The sequence below is a fragment of the Macrotis lagotis genome, chromosome 1 (genome assembly GCF_037893015.1).
Source record: "Macrotis lagotis isolate mMagLag1 chromosome 1, bilby.v1.9.chrom.fasta, whole genome shotgun sequence".
Taxonomy (NCBI): Eukaryota; Metazoa; Chordata; class Mammalia; order Peramelemorphia; family Peramelidae; genus Macrotis; species Macrotis lagotis.
This window is the reverse complement of record NC_133658.1, coordinates 926,896,077-926,919,439: the sequence shown is the minus strand read 5'-3', so window position 1 is coordinate 926,919,439 and position 23,363 is coordinate 926,896,077. Positions and strand designations below refer to the sequence as shown.

The 23,363-nt window shown below is 36.2% G+C and overlaps 1 protein-coding gene and 1 pseudogene across 3 annotated transcripts in view; one reads left to right on the top strand and one right to left on the bottom strand.

Moving 5' to 3' along the window:
* The first annotated feature begins 3,312 nt into the window (after positions 1-3,312).
* On the top strand, positions 3,313-4,409 carry LOC141511588 (uncharacterized; annotated as a pseudogene).
* An 8,347-nt stretch (positions 4,410-12,756) lies between these two features.
* The window catches only part of LOC141510965 (uncharacterized), a 30,481-nt gene continuing 19,874 nt past the window's right edge, over positions 12,757-23,363 (bottom strand). For all 3 annotated transcript variants that reach the window (XM_074220350.1, XM_074220344.1, XM_074220339.1), the window contains exon 5: positions 12,757-21,868. In XM_074220350.1, the coding sequence (XP_074076451.1) occupies positions 19,683-21,868 (2,186 nt within the window). In that variant the 3' untranslated portion in view covers positions 12,757-19,682. The remainder of the gene's footprint in view (positions 21,869-23,363) is intronic.

Below are 23,363 nucleotides of genomic sequence, written 5' to 3'. Positions count from 1 at the left end.
CAATTTCTGCTTTTTTTGTTTTTGCAAAAATCTGGAAAAAATTATGGTGCCCATATGTTGAGAAATGACTGAAGAAATGATGATCTTAGAATACAATTCAAGATTATTGAAAAGCACAGGGAAACCTTGTACAGTTCTGTCTGAACCGATATAGGGAGAAGCTATTACTACCAGAAGCATAGTTTATATGTTAACAACATTGACTGATGCCTTTGACCAACATGACTTTAGGACAGTAGTTCTCAAAATCTTTTGTTTTTAGAACTTCTTTCCAGAACAAAAAAGTGTTGTGAACCTAATTCTAGGCATCTATTCTATTCCTCATTTAAAATGTATACATCAAGCACATATTATAATGCCCTGGATCATTTTGACCACACAAGATACAAATTCATGCTTTAATTCTCCTTGGAAATTATAAAATATAAAATTTTATTATACTTTAGATTCTGAAAAATGATTGTAGGAGCTTTCTGTAAGAACTTTTAATACAATAAAACCTCATGTTATGATCTACAAGAGTTCCATTTACGTTTATTTTACAGATTTTATTTGAATGGTATTTTTCACCAAAAAAGTTGCAGCTTTGAAAAAGTTTAACAGAATACATGTGATAATTTCAAAGTTGGATTTTTTTCTCTAAAGTGAAAGTTGCAGTATTTTGTTCAACACCTAACAAACCCAACCTTCGATTTGGTTCTGCATCAAGCTAATTTAATAGAAATAATAACAACCAAAACAATTATAAGTAGCATTTCTATAGTGCCATCTTTGCATTTTACACGGACTATCTTATTTGATCTTCTGGGAGGTTTAGCAGTTGAGGAAACTGAAGGCAGTCACAGATTAAGTCATTTAACCTGGAGCACAGTACTGATAAACTTTGAATGTGGGATTTTAGCTTGAATCTTTTTGAGTAATAGGCATAGTTCTCTGTCCACTGTCCTAAAAGTACAGACAGTTTTCACTTTATATAAATTTGCATCATGCAAATTTGACCTTCCCCACCTGGCAGCACCAAGGTCCTCTGCTGCAGGCACTAAAGCCACTCTGGCTGTGGGCACCCAGGTCCTGAAGTTGTTCAGGCTTCAGGATCACAGAGAAAGAGAACTGAGCAAGAAGAATGGAAGGTCTATTGAAGGATCCACTTAAGTTAAGCAGGGATTAGCTGTATTTTGATTTATCACTAAACTACTGGTGAAAATGTTTCCTCAGATATGGATCTAGAGTTGGAAAATGATTAGAGAATTTTTTTTTTTAGGTTTTTGTGAGGCAAATGGGGTTAAGTGGCTTGCCCAAGGCCACACAGCTAGGTAATTATTTAGTGTCTGAGGCCACATTTGAACTCAGATGCTCCTGACTCCAGGGCCAGTGCTCTATCCACTGCGCCACCTAGCCACTCCATGTGATTAGAGAATTTTACAGGCATTTTTGTTGAGTGATGTAAATTTTTTTAGTTCCCAAACTAATCAACACAATAGATGACTAGTTGTTTTGTATAAATGACTTGTCCAAGATCACACCTTTAGTAAGCATCAAGTGTCTGCAGTTGGATTTGAACTTAGCCCCTCTTGACTCCAGGCCAGCATTCTATCCATTCACCACCTAGCTTGAGCCCCAAGATTGATTTTTCTGTTGGCTAATGACAGATAATGTATTAATAGATATACTTCAAGTTGAATGGCATATACAAAAGCACCTTTGTAAGGAATGAACACTTCAGACATAATTTTCTTCCTTTTACTACAGGAATGCTAGCTATATTTTCATAGAAACTCTATGGAATAACTGACCTGAGTTGCCAACTAATTCTGTTGAAAAACTAAAAGAATAGCAAAATAAGCAGAATATAAGTTCAGACCAGAAAATAGCCTTAAAACTAAAAAGAGAAGCAATGGAAGGTCTGTTTCTATAGAATTGTGTGATGATTCATGGTGATTTCAAGATAGCTTGTAATGTATATGCCTAATTATCATTTTTTCAAAGACCCTACTATCTGTACTAGAAAAATACATACTTTTGCAGCTTTTTGGTGTGGTGATTACATCGCTGATGAGATGAGTTGATAAGGTTGCCTGGCAAGGAGGTAACTCCTCTTTTGCAGAGTACAGAAAGCAAATGAGGGTATGTGCATACCTATTAGTAGTCACTGGGAGTTGATTTACCCTTATATGTCAGACTTTGATGGAATAGGTCAGATTTAGATGGAATCACTGTGTAAATATGAAAGTCATTTTATGCCCAAGCATGATGATTTAGAATCACTACACAAGGATACCAATTATGCCTCAAATATCCACATGGTTGTTGTCCAGAGGAAAAATATATGAGTCAAAAAACTGGGCAATTCTTTACTGTATTAAGTGCCACTAAAAGTTTTTTAGATGTGACTCCTTGGACATCATCCTAGACCTTCAAAGTTTTCTTGAACCACTAAATGTGCCATGGTGCTAGAGAATCAATATTGAATCACTGTTCACTTTCTGACAAAAGAATAATGGACTCAAGATTTATTATGACACAATATATGGTAGATAATGAACAATTATGGATAATTAATCAACATGCAGCAAGTAGCATAATATCTTTGGATCAGAATAGAAAAGAAGGAACACCAAAATATTGAAAATTATTACACAAGAGTTAAAATTTGAGGCAACCTGTTTCTCAGCTTAGCGTATGATTTTAGTGTATCCATAGTGTTTCAGTAGGAAGACGACCTGAGATAACAAAATGACAAGTATGAGCAACAAAAGATATTTGAAGAAAGTAAGTACAATAAAGAAAAGTCATTTAATACTGTGTACAGAACACCCTCAGTTAAAGAATTCAAGTTCTAGTCTCAGCAGCAACTCAACTATTCTGAACTCATGACCTGAATTATAAGGAGAAGGCTAAGCTTTTTCAGATCACACATTTATTTTGAGAAGCTAATGTTTTTGTACATGAAGCTAAGCTCTTTCTAAAATAAACCATCTTAAAGTTGTGGCCAAATGGCATTTCCAAACATTGATTCTGATAGTTTAAGACTGATAAGTTTTCTTTTTTAAGTGGGGGGAAAACCAAATCAATTTACTTTCTGTCTTAAGAGGAAAGAACACATGTTTAGGTGTGTGTATGTGTGTGTGTGTGTGTGTGTGTGTGTGTGTGTGTGTATGTACATATATATATATATTTATTATTGTTTGTTTTCCTCAATTGCAGAGACCATGTTTGAAGTAAATAAGGTGACTACAAAGCTGAGAAATTTTGTGGAAGAATCTGGTCAGCAAAGATTTATGAATTACAATATTTGTGATTTCAATTTGAGAGACTGTGACTTGACTATGAAGGTAGATAAAAATCCAAAGCATCACTATGAATTTGAAAAAACTGGAAAAAATCATTGTAAGAAAATGATCTCAGGAAATGACTGTTTTCAGGATAGGGAACATAGCAAATGCTATCCTGAACAATTAAAGCTTTTTCAGTCCCATGAGAAGCCTCCTGAAATGCAAATATATCAAAGTAATGAAGAGGAAATAGTCACTGCCCAGAGTTCAGACCTTCTTAGGCATCAAAAAAAAATACTGGAGAAATGCTTTATGTAAATAATAAAGTTGGAAAAACCTTCAATGAGATGAACTCTCAACTTATTAATCAGAAAATTCACATTAGGAAGGAGCCTAATGAAAATAATGAATATGAAGTAACTTTATCACATTAATCATCCTTTCCTTACCATCCTAGGCTTCATGCTAGAATGAAGCCACATGCTCATAATCAGTGTGAGAAAGCTTTTGGTAGGAACTCATACCTTTTCAGACATCAGAAAATTGATAGTGGAGTGATATTTTATAAATGTAATGACTGTGGAAAGGCCTTCTGCTACAGATCACTTCTTTTTAGCCATCAGAGAATTCACACTGGAGAGAAACCTTATGAATGTAATCTATGTGTAAAATCTTTCACATATAGTTCCAGTCTTGTTAAACATCAGAGAATTCACACTGGAGAGAAACCTTATGTGTGTGAACAATGTGGAAAGACTTTCAGATTCCATTCCAGTTTTACTAATCATGAAAAAATCCACACTGGAGAGAAACCTCATGAATGTAATCAGTGTGGAAAGGCTTTCACTCAGAGCTCTAGTCTTGCTGCACATCATAGAATCCATACTGGAGAGACACCTTATGAATGTAAACAATGTGGAAAGACTTTTACAAAGAACTATAGCCTTGCTGATCATGAGAAAATCCACAGTGGAACAAAACCTTATGAATGTAAACAGTGTGGAAAGGCATTAACAGTGAAGGATAATCTTGCTAGACATCAAAGAATTCACGTTGTGTAGAAACCTTTTGAATGCCAACAATTTGGAAAGACTTTTACAAAGAGTTAGAGTTACAGTCTTGCTGCATATCAGAGAATCTTCCCTGGAGAGAAACTATATGAGGGTTATTGAAAGTGGTAAAGCTTTTAGTTATCACTCTTAACTTATTTACCAAAAAAGAATTCATACTGCAGAGAAATCTTAGAAATATAATCAATGTGGTAACATCTTCAGACCACAATCATCTATCATTTTCCATCTAAGAATTTGTTACACAGAAATCTTATTGATGACATGAATGAGGAAAGGTATTAAAATGACCTTGTTCACTATTACAAAATTCATTCTGATGAGCAGCTCCATATCAATTCAGCATGGGATGACTTTCAACTGAAGATCGCCACTTATTCTATATCAGGGAATTCACAGTGGAGAGAAGCCTCATGAATGTGCTAAAGCATAATGAGCAGGACCATCAGTAGACAGCAGTAGGGAAGTGCTTCACCTAGATCTCATAGTTGTCTGTCCTTTGGAGAAATCATACTGTAAAAAGACTCATTATGAAAGGAAGGCCAGGGGTGGCTAGGTGGCGCAGTGGATAGAGCACCGGCCCTGAAGTCAGGAGGACCTAAGTTCACATCTGGCCTCAGACACTTAATAATTACCTAGCTGTGTGGCCTCGGGTAAGCCACTTATAACCCCATTGCCTTGCAAAAACCTAAAAAAAAGAAAGGAAGGCCTCTCCTGCTGCAGCACAGACTTCATTGGACCCCCCAACAGAAAAGACCTCTTTAAAAATTCCAAATTTATACTGTCTGTAAAACCTTATAAATATAATGAATTTATCTCTGAAATCCTATTTGTTATCACTCCTCAATATTTCATGGCATTTATATATTATAATTCTTTAGCTATTCCTTGATTGATGATTGATTGACACTTTGTTTTCTGTTGTTTGCTGGCACCAAAAAAAGACTTCACATAAATATTTTGGTTATTGTTGGCGTTTATTTCTCTCATCCTTTCTTTTTTTTTCAGGTTTTTTGCAAGGCAAATGGGGTTAAGTGACTTGCCAAGGCCACACAGATAGATAATTATTAAGTATCTGAGGCCGGATGTGAACTCAGGTCCTCCTGACTCCAGGGTTGGTGCTCTATCCACTGTGCCACCTAGCTGCTCTCATCCTTTCTTTAAACAACTACATGACCCTGTGAATAAAGTTTTATATACTTAGAGCCACAATATCTGAATTCCAGTTTGGGCTCTGGGGACAGCTAAATGGTACAATAGCCCTGGAGTCAGGAGGACCTGAGTTCAAATCCAACCTCAGAAACTTACTAGCTGTGTGACCTTGGACAAGTCCCTTAACCCTGATTGCCTTGCATCTAGGACTATCTCCAGTTATCCTCAATCATATCTAGTCACTAGTCCCACATGGTTCCAGAGGAGAAAGTGAGACTGGTAACTTAGCAAGACATCTCACTCAAATCCAATTCATTTGCTTGTCATGGCATCACCTTCCAGATGTCATGGTCTTCTTCAAGAAGAAGGACAAACGTTATCATCACCATCAAACAGAATTTCAGTAACTCAAAATAATTATGAGATGTGCAAATAAAGAAATTCTAGGAAGTTACCTATTTTATTTTTTATATCTTATTTGGAGGTGAATTTTTCTACTATCCATAATGTATCATATTCATGGTTCCTCTAATTTGTTTGAGATGACTTTCTATATCTGTCTTATTAAATTATCATTATTATCCACATTTATTTTCTGCTGGGCTACCTTCTAGTATTTTCTGTATTACATAGTGGTAAGTTTTGACCTGGTAGAGGTGGTCTTTGGATTGAACACATGCTCACTATACTCACTTTCTTTTCTCCTCTTTCCTTCTCTCTCTCTCTCTCTCTCTCTCTCTCTCTCTCTCTCTCTCTCTCTCTCTCTCTCTCTCTTCTCTCTTCTCCCTTTTCCTTTTTTTTTTTTTTTGATTTTGGAGGCAATATGGGTTAAGTGACTTGTCCAGATCACACAGCTAGTAAGTACCTGAGACTAGATTTGAACTCAAGTTCTCATGACTCCATGACTCCACCTAGATGCCCCTACTATCCTCATTTACTTTAGCGTATTGCCCAGCTATCTCTTCAGTTTTTCAAGATCTTTATTTTTTTTTTGTTTTAGTTTTTTTAGGTTTTTTTTTTTTGCAAGGCAAATGGGGTTAAGTGGCTTGCCCAAGGCCACACAGCTAGGTCATTATTAAGTGTCTGAGGCTGCATTTGAACTCAGGTACTCCTGACTTCAGGGCCAGTGCTCTATCCACTGCACCACCTAGCTGCCCCAAGGTTGTAGGGAAAGAGGATTCTGAGATGATTAAAGCAGGAAATTATCTGACTTCCTCAAATCCCTCCACAAACAAGTAAAAATGATGTCTTGGTGAGCAGCAGGAATAATTTTAGAAGGGTAGATCTGTTGTCCCCTTAAGACAAGTTGGAAGGGCCTCAAGAAAGATCCAACCACTCCAGGGTGGTGTTGGTGGTGTTGGTGTTGGTGATTTGAGTGAGTTGCAGATACCTCCAGTCAGATACCTCTGAATGTGAATGGATGAACTCACTCCTAAATAGAATGGAATAAAAATCAGACTCCAAAAGTATGTTGTTTACAAAAAAACATTAAAATGAGAAAAACATGAGGAGTAAAAATAAAAGACTAAAATATAATTTATGCAAAAAAACCCGAGTAAGCAATCATGATTTCAAAGTTAAAGCTAAAAGAGATTTAATAAAAAGAAACAGGAAAACTACACTGTGATAAAAGTAACTTAGATAATGAAATATCAATTCTAATTGATATTAATGCAAATGCATCAAATGCTATGGCATCCACATTTTTAAAGGAAAAGCTAAATAAATTCCAGTTGGAAACAGAGGGCAAAAGTATAATAGTGTGGGACAGCTAGGTGACACAATGGATAGAACACCGGCCCTGGAGTCAGGAGGACCTGAGGTGAAATGTGACCTCAGACACTTAATAATTACCTAGCTGGGTGACCTTGGGCAAGTCACTTAACCCCACTGCCTTGCCAAAAAAAAATCCCAACTGTAATAGTGAAGGATTTCAACCTTTTCCTCTAAGAACTAAATAAATCTAACCAAAAAAATAAATAAGAAAGAAGACAGAGATGAATTGAATCTTAGCTCAGCTAAATATGATAGATATATGAAGAGAAATGAATTATAACAGAAAAATCTAATTTTTCTCAACAATACATGGTATCTTTAAACAATGACCATATATTAGGGCATAAAAACTTTATAGTTAAATACAGAAAAAAATATTTAATAAATTATTTTCCTTAATAAACACCAGTTTATGTCAGTTTTTGATAAATATCAAGTAGTCACAATGATATTGTGGTCCTACTCACTGGATAGAACACACTGAAGACATAACTGGTTGGCATTTGGGGGAATATGCCATAATTGGAACCAAAGAGTAACAATATGATAAATTACATGGCCATCCTCTTGGAATCCTCCTAGAATACTAAGGGAGATGTAGTAAGCTAAACTCTGGAAACTGTCAGTGACAGTAGAAGTTTGGAAAATGTTCCTCAGTTTTTACATACTCTATAAATGTAATTAATAAAATATTAATTAACATAGGTCCAAGTAAAAAATGCCAAGATTGCTCCCTAGTGACCTCTATTTGTGGAGACTTTGAACCATCAGCAAATATTTCAAACCATTCTCCAAAAGAAGCCCCATTACAACATATAGGATCCTCCTGCTTTAAGAACTCCATTGAAGAAGCACCACTACTTCCATGGAAGTCCATTCCCTTTCTGGACAACTGTAAGAATGTTTGTTTTTGTTTTTGCTTTTTCGTCCTCCTAACATAAAGTCTGAATTCACTTCTTTTTAATTTCTATTCACTGCACCTGGTTCTGCTCTCTGAACCCAAACAAGTAGAGGTTTGCTTCCATGTTTTAGATCTTCGTGTACTTGAAATGGGCTACTGTATCTCACCTAGTCATTCTCTCCTCCAGACCAATCATCCTCTTTTCCTTCGACCAATACTCATAAGGCATGGTCAAAGCATTTTACCTTCTTGGTGGTCCCCTACATTTGTTTCAGTTTATCCATATCCCACCCCCCAGTAGAGCTACCTAGAAATCAATACAAGAAATGATATAAGCAGATTCAAGATCCTGTACTCCTATCCCCTTTTCTGTGACTATATCCCCATCCTCTGTCTCTACTCCCTCTTTCACCCTTAACTTTTCATGGTTCTCATCACTGTTTCCATTGCCATGATGGGGATTGTATCACAGTCCACTTTACCTTCCCTTCTTCCCTTGCTTTTTGACCATGATGTCTATTGGAATGCTTCATTGACATCACTAATTCCTCATCTCTCATTTTCTTTCCTTTTCTTCACCACCTGAATCCTGCTATCCTCTTCCAAAGCTGCTCATGATCTCAGTATTAAATCTTGGAATAATGATGATTATATATCCTATATATTTTCGTGCTGGGCCTTCACTAGTGCATGAAAAACTTCTTATCTATCATTCTGGACATCCCTATCTCATTTAGCTCTCATGTTCCTCCTTCCCAACTCTGCTTCCATCAGGAACCACACTACTAATACTTCTCTGAGAATGAAGACATCCAAATTGAATCTCCTCATCACCTATCCTCCCTCCTTACAGGTCACTGTCTTCTCTTGTGCTCATTTCAGAAATCTAGATAAATCTCTCTTTTCTGAAAAACCAACCTTTAAGTCTGATAAAGCTTGTGTTCACTGGGATCTTGTTTCAGCATGACCCCTTTCTACTCTCTCTTTTCCTGTTTCATTCTTTGCTGGTTCATCTTTCTTCTGCTAGGGGCTCAGTGGATAGAGTGACTTGGTGTGAAGTTAGGAAGATCTGGTGCTAATCTGACCTAAGACATTTATTAGTTGTGTGTCCCTGGGCAAGTCACTTAACTCCTGGCTATATCCTCAACTATAAAACATAGATTATAACAGCATTTTCTTCTCAAGGTTGTTATAAGGGCTTGGTATATAGTATAAGTATATAGTATATAGTAGTATAAATGCTTCTTTTCTCTCCTCCCCCTTCTCTTCTGCTATTCCCATAACTGTTCCTCCTTGGTCCTCTTCAGTTTTCTCCTTCTATTCACTCCTTACACTGTGTGTTGGAAAAATACTTTGAGTCAAGGGACACTGTTTCCAATTGCCATTTTGCAACAATTCCGAAAACTTGCAAAGTGATTTTTCTCTTCTCTGGGATTCCTTTTCTCCTCTGAATAGTGGGAAAGTAACTTCTGATCAAAGGATTTCTTTCACTACAACCATATGAATTAGGAAAATCATCACCTTGATAAGAAGAATAGGGTTAGTGGCGGGGATGACCTTTGCACTGAGGTCTTCTGACTTTATGTGCTCTGCTGGTTGTGGTAGGACCGCTTCTAAACATTTGCTTATGAAAATCACTTCATAATCTGTTGCTACATAAATAGGAGGGGGAATTATCTCTTTTATTTCTAGACACACATGCAGCCCCATGTAACCTGGATTAAGAGTTTCAGGGAAACCTGGAGCCTTCTAGTCACCTGTCTTCATTGTTGAATTTGCTCCCTTCTCCTGATACTCTATCGGACTAGCCTCCAATGATTAGCATAATCCAATCTCATCTTCCTTACCTACTCTCAGTTTTATAAATATTCTACTAGGTCCTTCCCTGCTATGTCCAAATATGCCCACATCTTTATTAAATGTCATTTGATCTTATTTTTTGGTCATAGCTTTTATCCAGGATCTCTCTCTATGCCACCTAGATCCTTGGATGGATGCTCTCTGTATTTTTGACAAAACTTGGCTAAGCACAGCAGAATTGATGCTTTTGAATTATGTTTCTAGAAAAGACCTTTGAAAATCACTTGAATAGCAAGACCAAGTCAGTCAATATTTAAAGAAGTTAATTCAGGGTATTCAGTGGAAGGTCATAAAGTGAAGCTGAAGCCTAAATACTTTGGCTACATAATGAGAAAACAACTCATTGAAAAAGTCCCTGATGTTGGGAATGATTGGAAGCAAAAAGAAAAGGAAATGGCAGAGGATGAGATAGAGGGTTAGTGTCATGAAAACAATGAACATGAACCTGGACAGATTTCTATAAATAGTGGAGGATAAAAGACTGGAATGCTGTAGTCCATGGGTCAGGAAGAGTTAGACACAACTGAGAAACAAAACAATGGAAACACTTCCTTTTCAAAGATGTCCCTTTTCTTTTTTCTTATTTTTATGTTATTTCATTTTACATTTTCAATTACATTTAAAGATAGTTTTCAACATTCATCTTTTTGTAAATTTTTGAGTTCTATAATTTTCTACCTCCCTTCCCTACCCCTTCCCCATGATAGCAAATAATCCATACATAAAAATATACAGTCACTTTGAACATATTTCCATTAGTCAAGTTGTGAAGATAGAATCAGAACTCCCCAGTCTGTTTTTTTTTTTTTAGGTTTTTGCAAGGCAATGGGTTAAGTCTCTTGCCCAAGGCCACACAGCTAGGTCATTATTAAATGTCTGAGACTGGATTTGAACCCGGGTACTCCTGACTCCAGGGCCGGTGCTTTATCCACTACACCACCTAGCCACCCCTCCTGGCTGATTTTTAACCAAGACTTTTGATCTCTTGAATCTGTGTCTTTCCAATGGCTCTCTCTCATTCTTGGAATGTCCTCCTTCCTCATCTCGGCTTGCTGGCTTCCTTAAATCTTACTTGGTGAAAATAACCATTTCGTGGTCCCTGAAACTGCAAGAATCTTTCCTCTCAGAGTGTCTCTCATCTTTATTGTATATACTGTGTCATTGGACACAGATGCTCATTTTTTCCCTCCAAATTAGAATGTGATTTCCTTGAGGTCAGGAATTGATTTTTTTTCTTTTCCTGGAAGAAGTAGCTCTCCCACTTGTTGAGAAATACCTCTCTCTCTCTCTCTCTCTCTCTCTCTCTCTTTCTCTCGATATAGATATTTACAGATAATCCTATCCAGCAAATTTCCCCATAATTTATCCTCTTGTTTTATTCTCTTCCTTCTTGCTTTCATTCTCAAAGAAGATCAAAATGACATCATTATGTTGGAGTCAAGGTTGAGTGTGTGTCTGCTTTGTTCATAAAATGCAATGCATTCTTTAATATGACTCCACCTTCTGGGCAGTCTCTTGCCAGTGTCTCCCATGATGTGCAGGCAATTCCAGAATTCTTCAAAGAAACCTTAAGTTTCATTGTTCCCATCTTCCAGGTGATCACTTGCCTTCTGTGAGTTCTCTGTCAAATAAAAAGCCTTTTAAACATATATGTACGTTTGACATTAAAATAACAAGGCCAGTCAATTGAATTTGCACTCTGTAGAATAGTTTGAATAATTATCAGTTTAATTTGAGAGTGGACCTCAGTATTTGGTACCTTATCTTACCAGGTGATCTTCAGAATCTTCTTAAGATAATTCTAATGGGTAGAGCTAGGTGGCACAGTGGATAGAACACTGGCCCTGTAGTCAGGATGACCTGAGTTCAAATCCCACCTCAGACACTTAATAATGACCTAGCTGTGTGGCCTTGGGCAAGCCACTTAACCCCGTTTGCCTTGCAAAAACTTAAAAAAAAAAAAAAGGATAATTCTAATGAAAACAACTTAGTTTCCTGATATGGTGCTGGTAGACTGTCCAGGTTTCACTGGCATACAGCAAAGAGGTCAGTACAATGGCTCTATAGACTTTCAGTTGGGTGATCAGTCTAATATTTCTTCTCTCCTATATTTTCTCAGAGGCTCCCAAACACTGAGCTAGCTCTGACAATGTATGCATCAACTCATAGTCTACATGTAAATCCCTGGAAAGCCTACTGCCAAAGTAAGTGAACTTATCCAAAACTTTCAGTATTTCTCCATTTGCCATAACCAATAGTTCTACATGCGGATGGTGTGGTGCTGGGTGCTACATAGAGAACCTGTGTTTTCTTTTTTTTTTTTAGGTTTTTTTTGCAAGGCAAACGGGGTTAAGTGGCTTGCCCAAGGCCACACAGCTAGGTAATTATTAAGTATCTGAGACCAGATTTGAACCCAGGTACTCCTGACTCCAGGGCCGATGCTTTATCCACTGCGCCACCTAGCTGCCTTAGAACCTGTGTTTTCTTAATGATTTTGCTGTTTTCAGTCCAGCTTCCTGTTGCTCTATTTTGACCGGTTTGTTATCACATAGTCCTTCTCCAGAAATGTTATTTGCTAAACTGAAAAGGTTTGTCCTTCAACTTATTCTGTAAAAATTTAGTATTATGCCCAACTTTTCTTCTTTTCTATTCACATCCAAAGATATTATGCCATTTGCTGCCCATATACGAAAGATTAATGTTATCACTGCGTGATTGGGAAAAGGGGAGAACCTGGAAGTGTCAATGGGAAGCAAGAAGCAGTCCAACTGCCCTCTCCAGCAGTGAGCTGAGGAGAATGAATGAAGGTGCAGTCAGCACTTTAAAAGGGAGCCAGGGAGGCTCCCTCAGCAAGGGAAAGCCAGTTTTCACTGAGTGCTGGGACAGGTGGAGTGGGAGGAGAAACTTATTGTCTATGGAGCGAGCATTCCAAAGAACACAGGCAAAGGGATTCATGAAGGTTAGGATGAAATTTTGAGGTGGAAGTATTAAGAAAAAGGGGATGAGGAATCAGGAGTTTGGGGTTGTGAAGTAGTTTGGAACTCTCTCTTTTTTAATGGAAATCTTTTATGAATAGCTTCATTGTTTCTAGCACAATGCTAAAACAGATGCAAAAACCTAAGGGACATACAACAAAAGGAAGGACATTTCCCATACTCCTTCTGAAGGATATTCGTGTTATGTAGCATGTTTGAAGTGGAAGTAAACTGAAGAACATAAGTTTGAGCAAAATCAGTCTATTAACTGGGATATGTATCACTGTTAACAAAACAGGTCAGACTGGCAACCTCAATAAAGTCAGTGACTCCAATGAGAAGTAAGGGACATTTACTGATCATAAGAAAAGGTCTGGGTAGTTGTGAAACATTATGAAAGTTAGATTGACATTCAGATGATATGAATCATTTAAAAAATGTTAATTGTTTTATGGAGTCAGAAAGGAATCAGCTTACTAAGTTCAAATTTGACCTTAAGACACTTATTAGCTGTGTTATACTAGGCAAGTCCCTAAACCCTGCATTCTTGTTTCTTCATTAGTGAAAGGAGCTGGAGAAATTGCAAACCAGTATCTTTGCCAAGCAAAACAAAGCTCAAATGGGGTCACAAAGAGTTGGATATAACTAAAAAATGACTGAATAACAAAAATTACTTTATGGTGAATGGGATAAAGACTGATATTTCTTCAGGAAAATATTATAGATTAGAATAAGTTGAACTATGGGTTATGTCTCTTCTGCCCCTCCTTCCCAGACAAAGAACTTCTGAGATGTCAATGAATGATTATCATGACCGGAATGTAAAGAGCTATTGACTTTGCTCCTTATCTACTGAGTCTGGATACATTTCCTCAGGGCTGGAGGAGATATATATATCTCTGTTTGGATTATATGCTTTTCTTTAAATTAGCTTACACACTTAGTTTGTGAAGACCATATTCCTAACCAATGAGGATGGGTCAGTGGGGGGGATCATGTTAGGAACCACATAAATATATATGTGTGTGTGTGTGTGTGTGTGTGTGTATTTCCTGTTGCTCATGTCTCACTACCTTTTAATCTCCCATCTATATGGTTGAGTAGAGGTCCACACAATGGGATCCATTGGTATCCTGAAGCTATTAATAGAGGAGATAGCAGACTCTTTGGTTTCTAGGAGTGACATTAAGACCCTACTTAATTGTACTAGGAGAGGTCAGAATGGATAATATATTTTGTGGAACTATACATGATCAGCTTGTAGGTCTTCAAAAATAGCAAACCTATGTCCTAGAATTTCCCCAGTTGTTAAAAGTATGGTAGATATCAGATTTATTCTTTAAATATTGTTTACCATTACTACTACTGCTGCTGCTGTTCCTTCTCCTACTCCTCCTATTCCTTCTACTACCACCTAAAGCCAGTAGCAGAGTAAGATCCTAGACATCCTATTTCAAGAATTTTTTTTAAACTGTCCAGTTCTGTTTAGAATGTGAGGTCAAAATGGAAATGTAAAGAATCTACAGATTACCTCCAGAAAAAAATAAAATAAAAACTCACAAGGCTACCCTATTCAAATACTACAAGAATACAGAAATAATTCAAACACTGAGGAATCATAGTCAGGATCACACATAATTTAGCAGCCATCACTACAAAGGAGCAAAGAACTTGCAACATTCTGGAAGACAAAGAATATTGGTTTACAACCAAGAATAATTTTCCCAACAAAAATAAGTATAATCCTATAAAGGAAAAAGAGACCTTTTGATCAAATAGGCTTTAATTCATTGCTAATGAAAAGACCAGGCAGCATGGAAACAGTTCAAAAACAGGAGTCAAGAGAAACATAAAAAGAAAGGAAATACAAATAAAAAATCAGTAAGCACTAAAAAAGGATAAACTGCTTACATTTTAATATGGGAGATGATCCTGGTGACTCCTTTGAAACTTGGGAGATAAGAGTAATTAGACAGAAAGTCTGAAAGTGAGTCTACTATGTCTGGATAATATTAAAGAATAGAAAAGAAAGAGGGATAGAATAGACAGGGAAGTGGTGGAAGGAAATTTTAGGGAAAGTTATCTCACATAACAAAGAAAAATCAGGTGGGAGAAGCAGCTCACATTTGAACTTCACTCTCATCTAAACTGATCAATGGCAGAAAGAAGACACACACATATTTGGGTATATACCTACATTTCACTTAACAGGAAACAGGAATGAAAATATGGAAAGGTCAATAAAAGGAAGGCTAGATTAAGGGAGAAATTAATCTCAATTATAACAACAATTGGGAATGGCTGAACAAGTGAGTGTTTATGCATTTGATGGGATAACTATTTTAAGAAAATATGAAGGGGATGATTTCACAGAAATCATGAAAAAATTGTGTGAATAAACATGAGTCATATGGAAATATGCTTCATGTATAATTTACATCAGATTACTTGCTGTCATGGGGTGGGGGGGAAGAAAAGGAGGGAAGTAGAAAATTGTAGAACTCAAAAACTCACAAAAAAGATGAAATGAAAATTATCTTTGCATGTAAGTGAAAAAATAAAATAACATTAGAAAGATTGTGTGAACTACTGTATAGTAAAAAGAACCGCAACAATTAAGAAAACTTAGAAAAAAACTGACTGAAGAAGTATTATGCAATATTAAGCCTCAACTTGAGAATACAAGATGCAAGAGGCTACCCATCCTCCTAAGAGATGAAGAACTCAGAGTGCAACATTTTTTTTTTAACACAGACAACATAGGAATGCTGTACTTGATTGTACTTCTTTGTAATGTGGATTTTGTTTTCCTTTCTTGATTCCGGGTGAGTAAAATGAATAGGTGGAATTTGTTTAGTTTTTAAAAAACATAGAACACACTGTGACTAAATGAATTCTTGATCTAAGATAATGATTTTTAAAAAATATAGATAATTTTAATTACATAACATTTAAATGTTTGAATAAAATACATGGCACAGTAGAAGAGCACTGGACTTGGAATCAGGAAAATTCATCTACTCGAATTCAAATCCAGCCTTAGGCACTTAGTAAGTATATAAGCCAGGGCAGCTAGGTAGCACAGTGGATAGAGCACTGGCCCTGGAGTCAGGAAGACCTGAGTTCAAATTTGACTTCAGACACTTAATAATTACCTAGCTGTGTGACCTTAGGCAAGTTGCTTAACCCCATTGCCTTGCAAAACACAAATAAACAAGTATATAACCCTAAGAAGGAAACAGTAAACCACTTTAGTATCCCTGTCCAAAAAAAAATGCCAAATAGATTCACAAAGAGTTGGATACAACTAAAATAACTAAAGAATAACAAAAACAAAAAAAAATGATTGAAGTAGAAAAGAAATTGTAAAATGGAGAATATATCAAATATTACCTGGAAAATGATCCAAAAAAATCATTCACGTATCCAAGATATGGAGAGAAGCAAAATTCATGTGTACCAGGAATGATGGCCAACAACTGAGAGCTAAAATGGTAGGAAGTTTTCCAAAATTGTGACAAATGACAAATGGAAACATATTCCAAAGCACTGATAAAAAGAAAGTCATATTAAGTTAATTTTGCCATATCTTATCATGCCTTCAAAACTGGTGAAAAAAGAAACCATCAATATTTTTTTATTTTGAAATTCACAAACAAAATAAAGTGACCATTTTTATAGATATCATAAAATAGATAAGAGGTTTGCATATGAAACAAGTTCTAATATGCATAGTTTGATTTTCCTTTTCAGTAATTAAAAATTCAACATGGCCCTTTCAAAGCTATTCTCATTCCTTCTGGATGTCCTTCTTTTCTACTGCATATATTATCAAAATCCATCAATTTCTTTTTATTTTTCAGAGGTTGGAGACTGTGGGGAGAAAAATTCTGTTCCTAGTCACCCTCACACTACCATTCTTTTCTATCCAAAATTGAAAAAAAATTGATACTGAAAGCACAGTCAAGCAAAATCAATTCCCACACTGTCCATTTCTCAAAATGTACTTTTTCATGTACATTTTGTATCCATCAACTCTTGATCAGGATGCAGGCTGCCCAGACCTTTGTAACTCCCCATTATAGTGGTTGATCATGACAATAATCAGAGGTGTGACGTCTCACAATGTTGTGATTATCAACAATTACTCCCTGCAGTCTGAATTTCATACAACTCTTCCAAAACTTTATGGAAGCTTCCATGTGTTTTTTTATGACATATTCAATTTATTATTCATAGGTCAAAATTTGTTCAACCACTTTTTACATAACTGCATATAATCAGAATTTCCTCTTTATATGTTGTACAGGAGACCTTTATGCAAATCTTTTCTAGCTATTTGCCTCTCTAAATTTTAGATGCATTGGGTCATTTTGTGTGACAAAAGCTGATCAATTTTTTTTTCCTGTGATGCTTTCTCTCCCTTGTTTGGTGCTAACTTCTTCCACTCTTCAAAAATGTCCTTTCTTCATGGTTCCTTTAATTGTGGTAATCTTTTATATCTAAGTCATGAATTCATTAGGAGCTAATCTTGCTCTACAGTGCGAGATGATGGTCTTATCTATTTTTCTGCCAGATTACTTACCAGTGTTTCCAACACTTTGTAGAAATAAATTCAGTCCTGGCTCCATAATGGAAGTCTTTGGATTGGTTGAACAAGTAGTTACTATACTCATTTTCTTTTGCATATCACAAACCTGATCAATTCTATTTCCCTTGATCTTTTTAATTTTAAGCAGGACAACATAGCTTGGATGACTACCACTTTCTAGTATAGTGGACTTGGTAGACCTCCATCCTAGAATATTGGGAGATGTAGAAAGAAATACAAGAATGTACTTTGGTTGAAAATTCATCTTTAGAATTGGAAGGAACTACAGAAGTTCGAGCCAATCTCATTTTAGAGATAAGTAAAGTAAGGCACAGAGATGTTGACTTTTATCTAATTACAAAGCTAGAAAGAATTGAAGTCAATATTTTGAACCAAAATCCTCGATTCCAAACACAAAATTCCATCCTTTATAAAGTAATACCTTCATATACACAATTCTTGATATCAATTTAAATGAAAAGGAACTATCTAGATATTTAAGCCTCCTGAACTCACTATGACACTTATGACCCAAGGAGCAATAATCATTTTTAAAGCCAGTATTTCCAAAGTGATTTATGTCAGAGAGTGTTTTAGAAACATTGTCTCATTTGATGCTCACATCAACCCTGGAAGCTAAGTGCTCTTATTCCCATTTTGCAGATTGGGGAAACTCAGGCAGGAATAAATCCTGACTTGCCTAGGTTAATTTAGCTAGTACATTTCAGAGACCAAATCTGAACTCAGGTGTCATGTTTCCAAGCACAACTCTCTATCCAAAGAAATGACAAATAAAGTATGGCTAAAATGAAAAAATAAAATTAATTGAATATAATTAAATTGAAACATGTTTAATTAAAAAAAGATGCTTAAAGTGAATATGATAGATATAGATGTCCAACAGATATGAAAATACTTCGATGAGCACTTTTTGTGCCAGCAAACAAAAGGATATAAAGGGAATACCAGTTAATGGGAAAATGGCTGAAACAATGAGAAGTAATGACAAATATAAAGATTTCAGAGAAAAAAATCATTATGTTTATAGAATCTAATAAAGTATCTCTTATTGGGAGGCATCATTAAGTCTGTCCTGCAGTAAAAGAACTTCTCTTGGTAATGAGATCCAAGAGCTATATCTCTAATATAATTTTTTTTAAATATGAAAAAAAGGGTAAAAACATCACATGTACAAAAATGTTCATAGCAGCTCTGTTTGTGGTGGCAAAGAAATGGAAACTGAGGGAATGTCCATTAATTGGGGAATGGCTTAACAAACTGTGGTATATGTATGTGATGGAACACTATTTTTCTATTAGAAACCAGGAGGGATGGGAATTCAGGGAAGCCTGTTAGGGATTTGCATGAATTGATGCTGAGTGAGATGAGCAGAACCAGAAGAACACTGTACACCCTAACAGCAACATGGCAGTGATGATCAACCTGTACTATAATTTTCCAAGAAGGAGCTCTATATGAAGTAAGCTCTTCCCACAACTATTGCTTCTTTATGTCTTCATTCCAATATAATATATTGTTGTCTAAAAATTTCTTTCCTCCAGAGAAAAGCATGTCCTTTTTGGGAGCAGTCATATGTCTTCTCTCTATACTGAATCTTCCAATGTAAAATAAGAGAGGATCTCTGGCTAGAGGCCTTCTTTAATTGAGTATATGTAGAATTATATTTCTCATGTTAAACAAGCTCTGTATTTCATTTCAAGGCCTTTTCTCCTTCATTACAGTGATAAGATTTTTATCTAGTATCAATTCTTTGATGGTAAAAAAGGGATGAATGTTGCCTGAGTTATACCACATTGATTAGATTCATCAGATCTCTTTTCCAGTGTGAATTCTATCATGTTCAATAATCTTAAAGGCTCTACTACATTCATGACACTCATGAATTATCTCTGTAATGTAGATTCTCATGATGCTCATGAAATGTCTCTATAATGTAGATTCTCACATGTTCAGCAGGACTGGAGCCTTCCCACACTGATTACATTCAGAAAGTCTCTCAGAACTGTGGATTCTGTGATGTTCAGCAATATTGTAAGTAAATCATACAATCTTTCAACACTGATTTCATACAGGTTCTCTCCAGCATGAATTCTCTGATTGATCTACTGCAAGACTGGAGTTCCACAGGAAAGTCTTTCCACATGGACTATGTTCAGATGGTTTCTCTTTTGAGTGGATTCTCTGATGAACAGAAAGATTGGAGCTCTGGGTGAAAGCTTTTCCACATTGATTACATTCATAAGGTTTCTCTCCAGTGTGGATTCTCTGATGTGCAGCAAGACTGGAACTCCTCGTAAAAGCCTTTCCACATTGATTACATTCATAAGGTTTCTTTTCATTGTAGATGCTCTGATAAGTAGCAGTATTAAAGTCCCATTGCAAAGTCTTTTGACACTGATCATGTTCATAAGTGTTCTCTTTTGTGTGGATTCTCTGATGTACAGAAAGATTAGAGCGTTGAGTAAAAGCTTTTCCACATTGTTTACACTCATAAGGTTTCTCTCCAGTGTGGGTTCTCTGATGTGTAATGAGACTGGACCTCCTTGTAAAAGCCTTTCCACATTGATTACATTCATAAGGCTTCTCTCCAGTGTGGATTGTCTGATGGGCAGCAAGATGGGAGTTCTTTCGGAAACTCTTTCCACAATGATTACATTTATAAGGTTTCTTTCCAGTGTGGGTTCTTTGATGTGCAATAAGATTAGAGCTCTGTCGGAAAGTCTTTCCACATTGATTACATTCATAAGGTTTCTCTGCAGTATGAGTTCTCTGATGTGAAGAAAGACTGGAGTGGTTTGTGAAAGCCATTTCACATTGATTACATTCATAAAGTTTCTCTCCAGAATGAATTCTCTTGTGTTTCGCAAAACTAGAGAGGTACCTGAAAGCCTTTCCACACTGATTACATTCATAAGGTTTCTCTCCAGTGTGAATTCTCTGATGGGCAGCAAGGTCAGAGTTACGCTGGAAAGCTTTCCCACATTTATTACATTCATAAGGTTTCTCTCCAGTATGAATTTTCTGATGATGCAAAAAGCCTGATCTGGAACAAAAGGCCTTCCCACATTGATTACATTTGTAAGGTTTCTCTCCAGTGTGAATTCTCTGGTGGGCAGTAAGACTGCAATTCTGTTGGAAAGTCTTTCCACACTGATTACATACATAAGGTTTTTCACCAGTGTGGATTCTCTGATGGTGCAAAAAGCTTGATCTGGAGCAGAAGGCCTTCCCACATTGATTACATTCGTATGGTTTTTTCCCAGTGTGGATCCTTTGATGTACAGCAAGATTACAGTTTTGGTGGAAAGTTTTTCCACATTGATTACATTCATAAGGTTTCTCTCCTGTGTGAATTCTTTCATGTATAGCAAGACTGATGCTCCATCGGAAATCTTTTCCACATTGTTTACATTCATAAGGTTTCTCTCCTGTATGAATTCTCTGATGTCCAATAAGGACTGATTTGTAATAGAAGGCCTTTCCACACTCATTACATTCATAAGGTTTCTCTCCAGTGTGAATTCTTTGATGACCAATAAGGCGTGATCTGTAGCCAAAGGCCTTCCCACATTCATTACATTTATAAGGCTTCTCTCCAGTATGAATCTTCTGATGTTTAACAAGATCTGAATTCAACTGAAAGGTCTTCCCACACTGATTACATGCATGTGTTTTCATTCCAGTATGTAATCTAGGATGGTAAGGAAGAGATGAGTGATGTGATAAGGTTGCTTCACATTCATTATATTCATCAGGCACCTTTCTACTGTGAATTTTCTGATGAGGAGTGAGTTTAGAGCTCTGGTTGAAGGCCTTTCTACCTTCATTATATATATAAAGTTTTTTGACTGTATACGTTTTCTGATGTCCAAGAAGGTCTGAACTCAAGCTGCAGGTCATTTTTTGTTGATTACTTTGATACAGTTGTATTTCAGAAGGTTTATCATGGGACTGAAGAATCTTTACCTGTTCAGTAAAGCATTCCTTATATTTACTGTATTGGAAACAGCCATTTCTTGGGGTCATTGACGTGCAATGATTTAAGACTGAATATTGTGTGAAGCTCTTTCCAACTTCATCAAATTCACAAGGATTCTTTGGATCTTCATCTGCTTTGATATCAGAGTGACAGATTTCCCTCACATTGAAGTCAGAGGAACCATCACTTGTGAATCTTAGCTGGCTGGATTCTTTCACAGAAATGCTCAGGTTGGTAGTAGTCTCATTCACTTTAAATCTGATCACTGCATCTGAAGAAACAAACACATACATTTATCTTTATGCATATATACACACACACACAAATATATAATTTTCTCTCTAATGGAAGAAAGAAAACTAAATTTTATAAATTTTAAATTTTAAACCAAAATAGGCAGAAATAATAATTTAAATATGCCATTAGCATCCTGCAGTCCCTAAACCTGAGATTAGAACCCAAACCCTGATTATTTGTACTTCCATAGCACCAGATGGCCTTTCGCCATTGCACTTTCAACACTTTCTTCAAATCCATTTTTAAAAATTTTACTTTTTATTTTGTCTTTCTCAGGTAATCTTCTGTCTTTTTTGTACTGATCAGACTTGATATACTATCACATGATCATTTTTATAAAGCTCATATACTGTTGAGATTCTTCTTTCTATCATATAATAATATTCAGTGTTACCTCCCAACTTTTCTTATATTCTATGAAAACTGATATTTGCTATTTGCTGAGCATATTATAAACATTCACATTATTATTCATTAAATCACTAAGTATAATAATTTTCCTGATGTACTCTTTTATATCTTTTTTTCCATGTCTCAGACTACAACATATTTACCAGTCATTTTTTGAAAAATTCCCCAAATATAATATATTCTGTTTTGGCTATATGAGATGAAGGCAGTTTCTCTAGTGTAGTTTACAGAAAAAGAATGAGAAGAAGGGGCAGCTAGGTGGTACAGTGGATAGAGCACTGGCCCTGGAGTCAGGAGTTCCTGAGTTCAAATCCGGCCTCACACACTTAATAATTACCTAGCTGTGTGGCCTTGGGCAAGCCACTTAACCCCATTGCCTTGCAAAAAAAAACTAAAAAAAAAAGAATGAGAAGAGGCATCTAGGTCCTGCAGTGAATAGAACTCTGGTCCTGAAGTCAGGAGGACCTGAGTTCAAATCTAGCCTCAGACACTTAATCATTACCTAGCTGCTTGACATTGGGTAAGTCATTTAACCTCCTTGACTTGCCAAAAAAAAAAGAGAGAATAAGAGAATGTACATGCCTGTGACCATCCACAGGAAATTTATTTAGAAGTGGATAGAATTTGATATAATCCCTGTCTACTTCTAAGTGTAGCATATTCTTTCTTTCTCTCAACTGACATCAAATTGTTTCCAAATGGCCAGAAAGGTCTGACATACAAGTACAATCAATTTCCAATGAAAAGTCACAGGTATATATGTACTCTCATTTGCTTTTTGTAAACTGCATTAGATTACCTGCCTTAATCCAAGGTTATTTTATAATCTCATCTCATCAGTGCCACAATGACTAAATAAAGATTTTGCAAATGTTTGGATCCCTCAAGTGCAGATGGTGGACTCGCCAAAAAACATGAACCCTAGGAATGTACAGTACAAACACCTTGGAACCATCATGGACCATCATGAACATTCTACAAAAACAGAGCTTGTATCTCTTCTCATTGTAGTGTTAGGCTACTTTCTGTTTATGTTATTATTCTTTTATCCAGTGGAT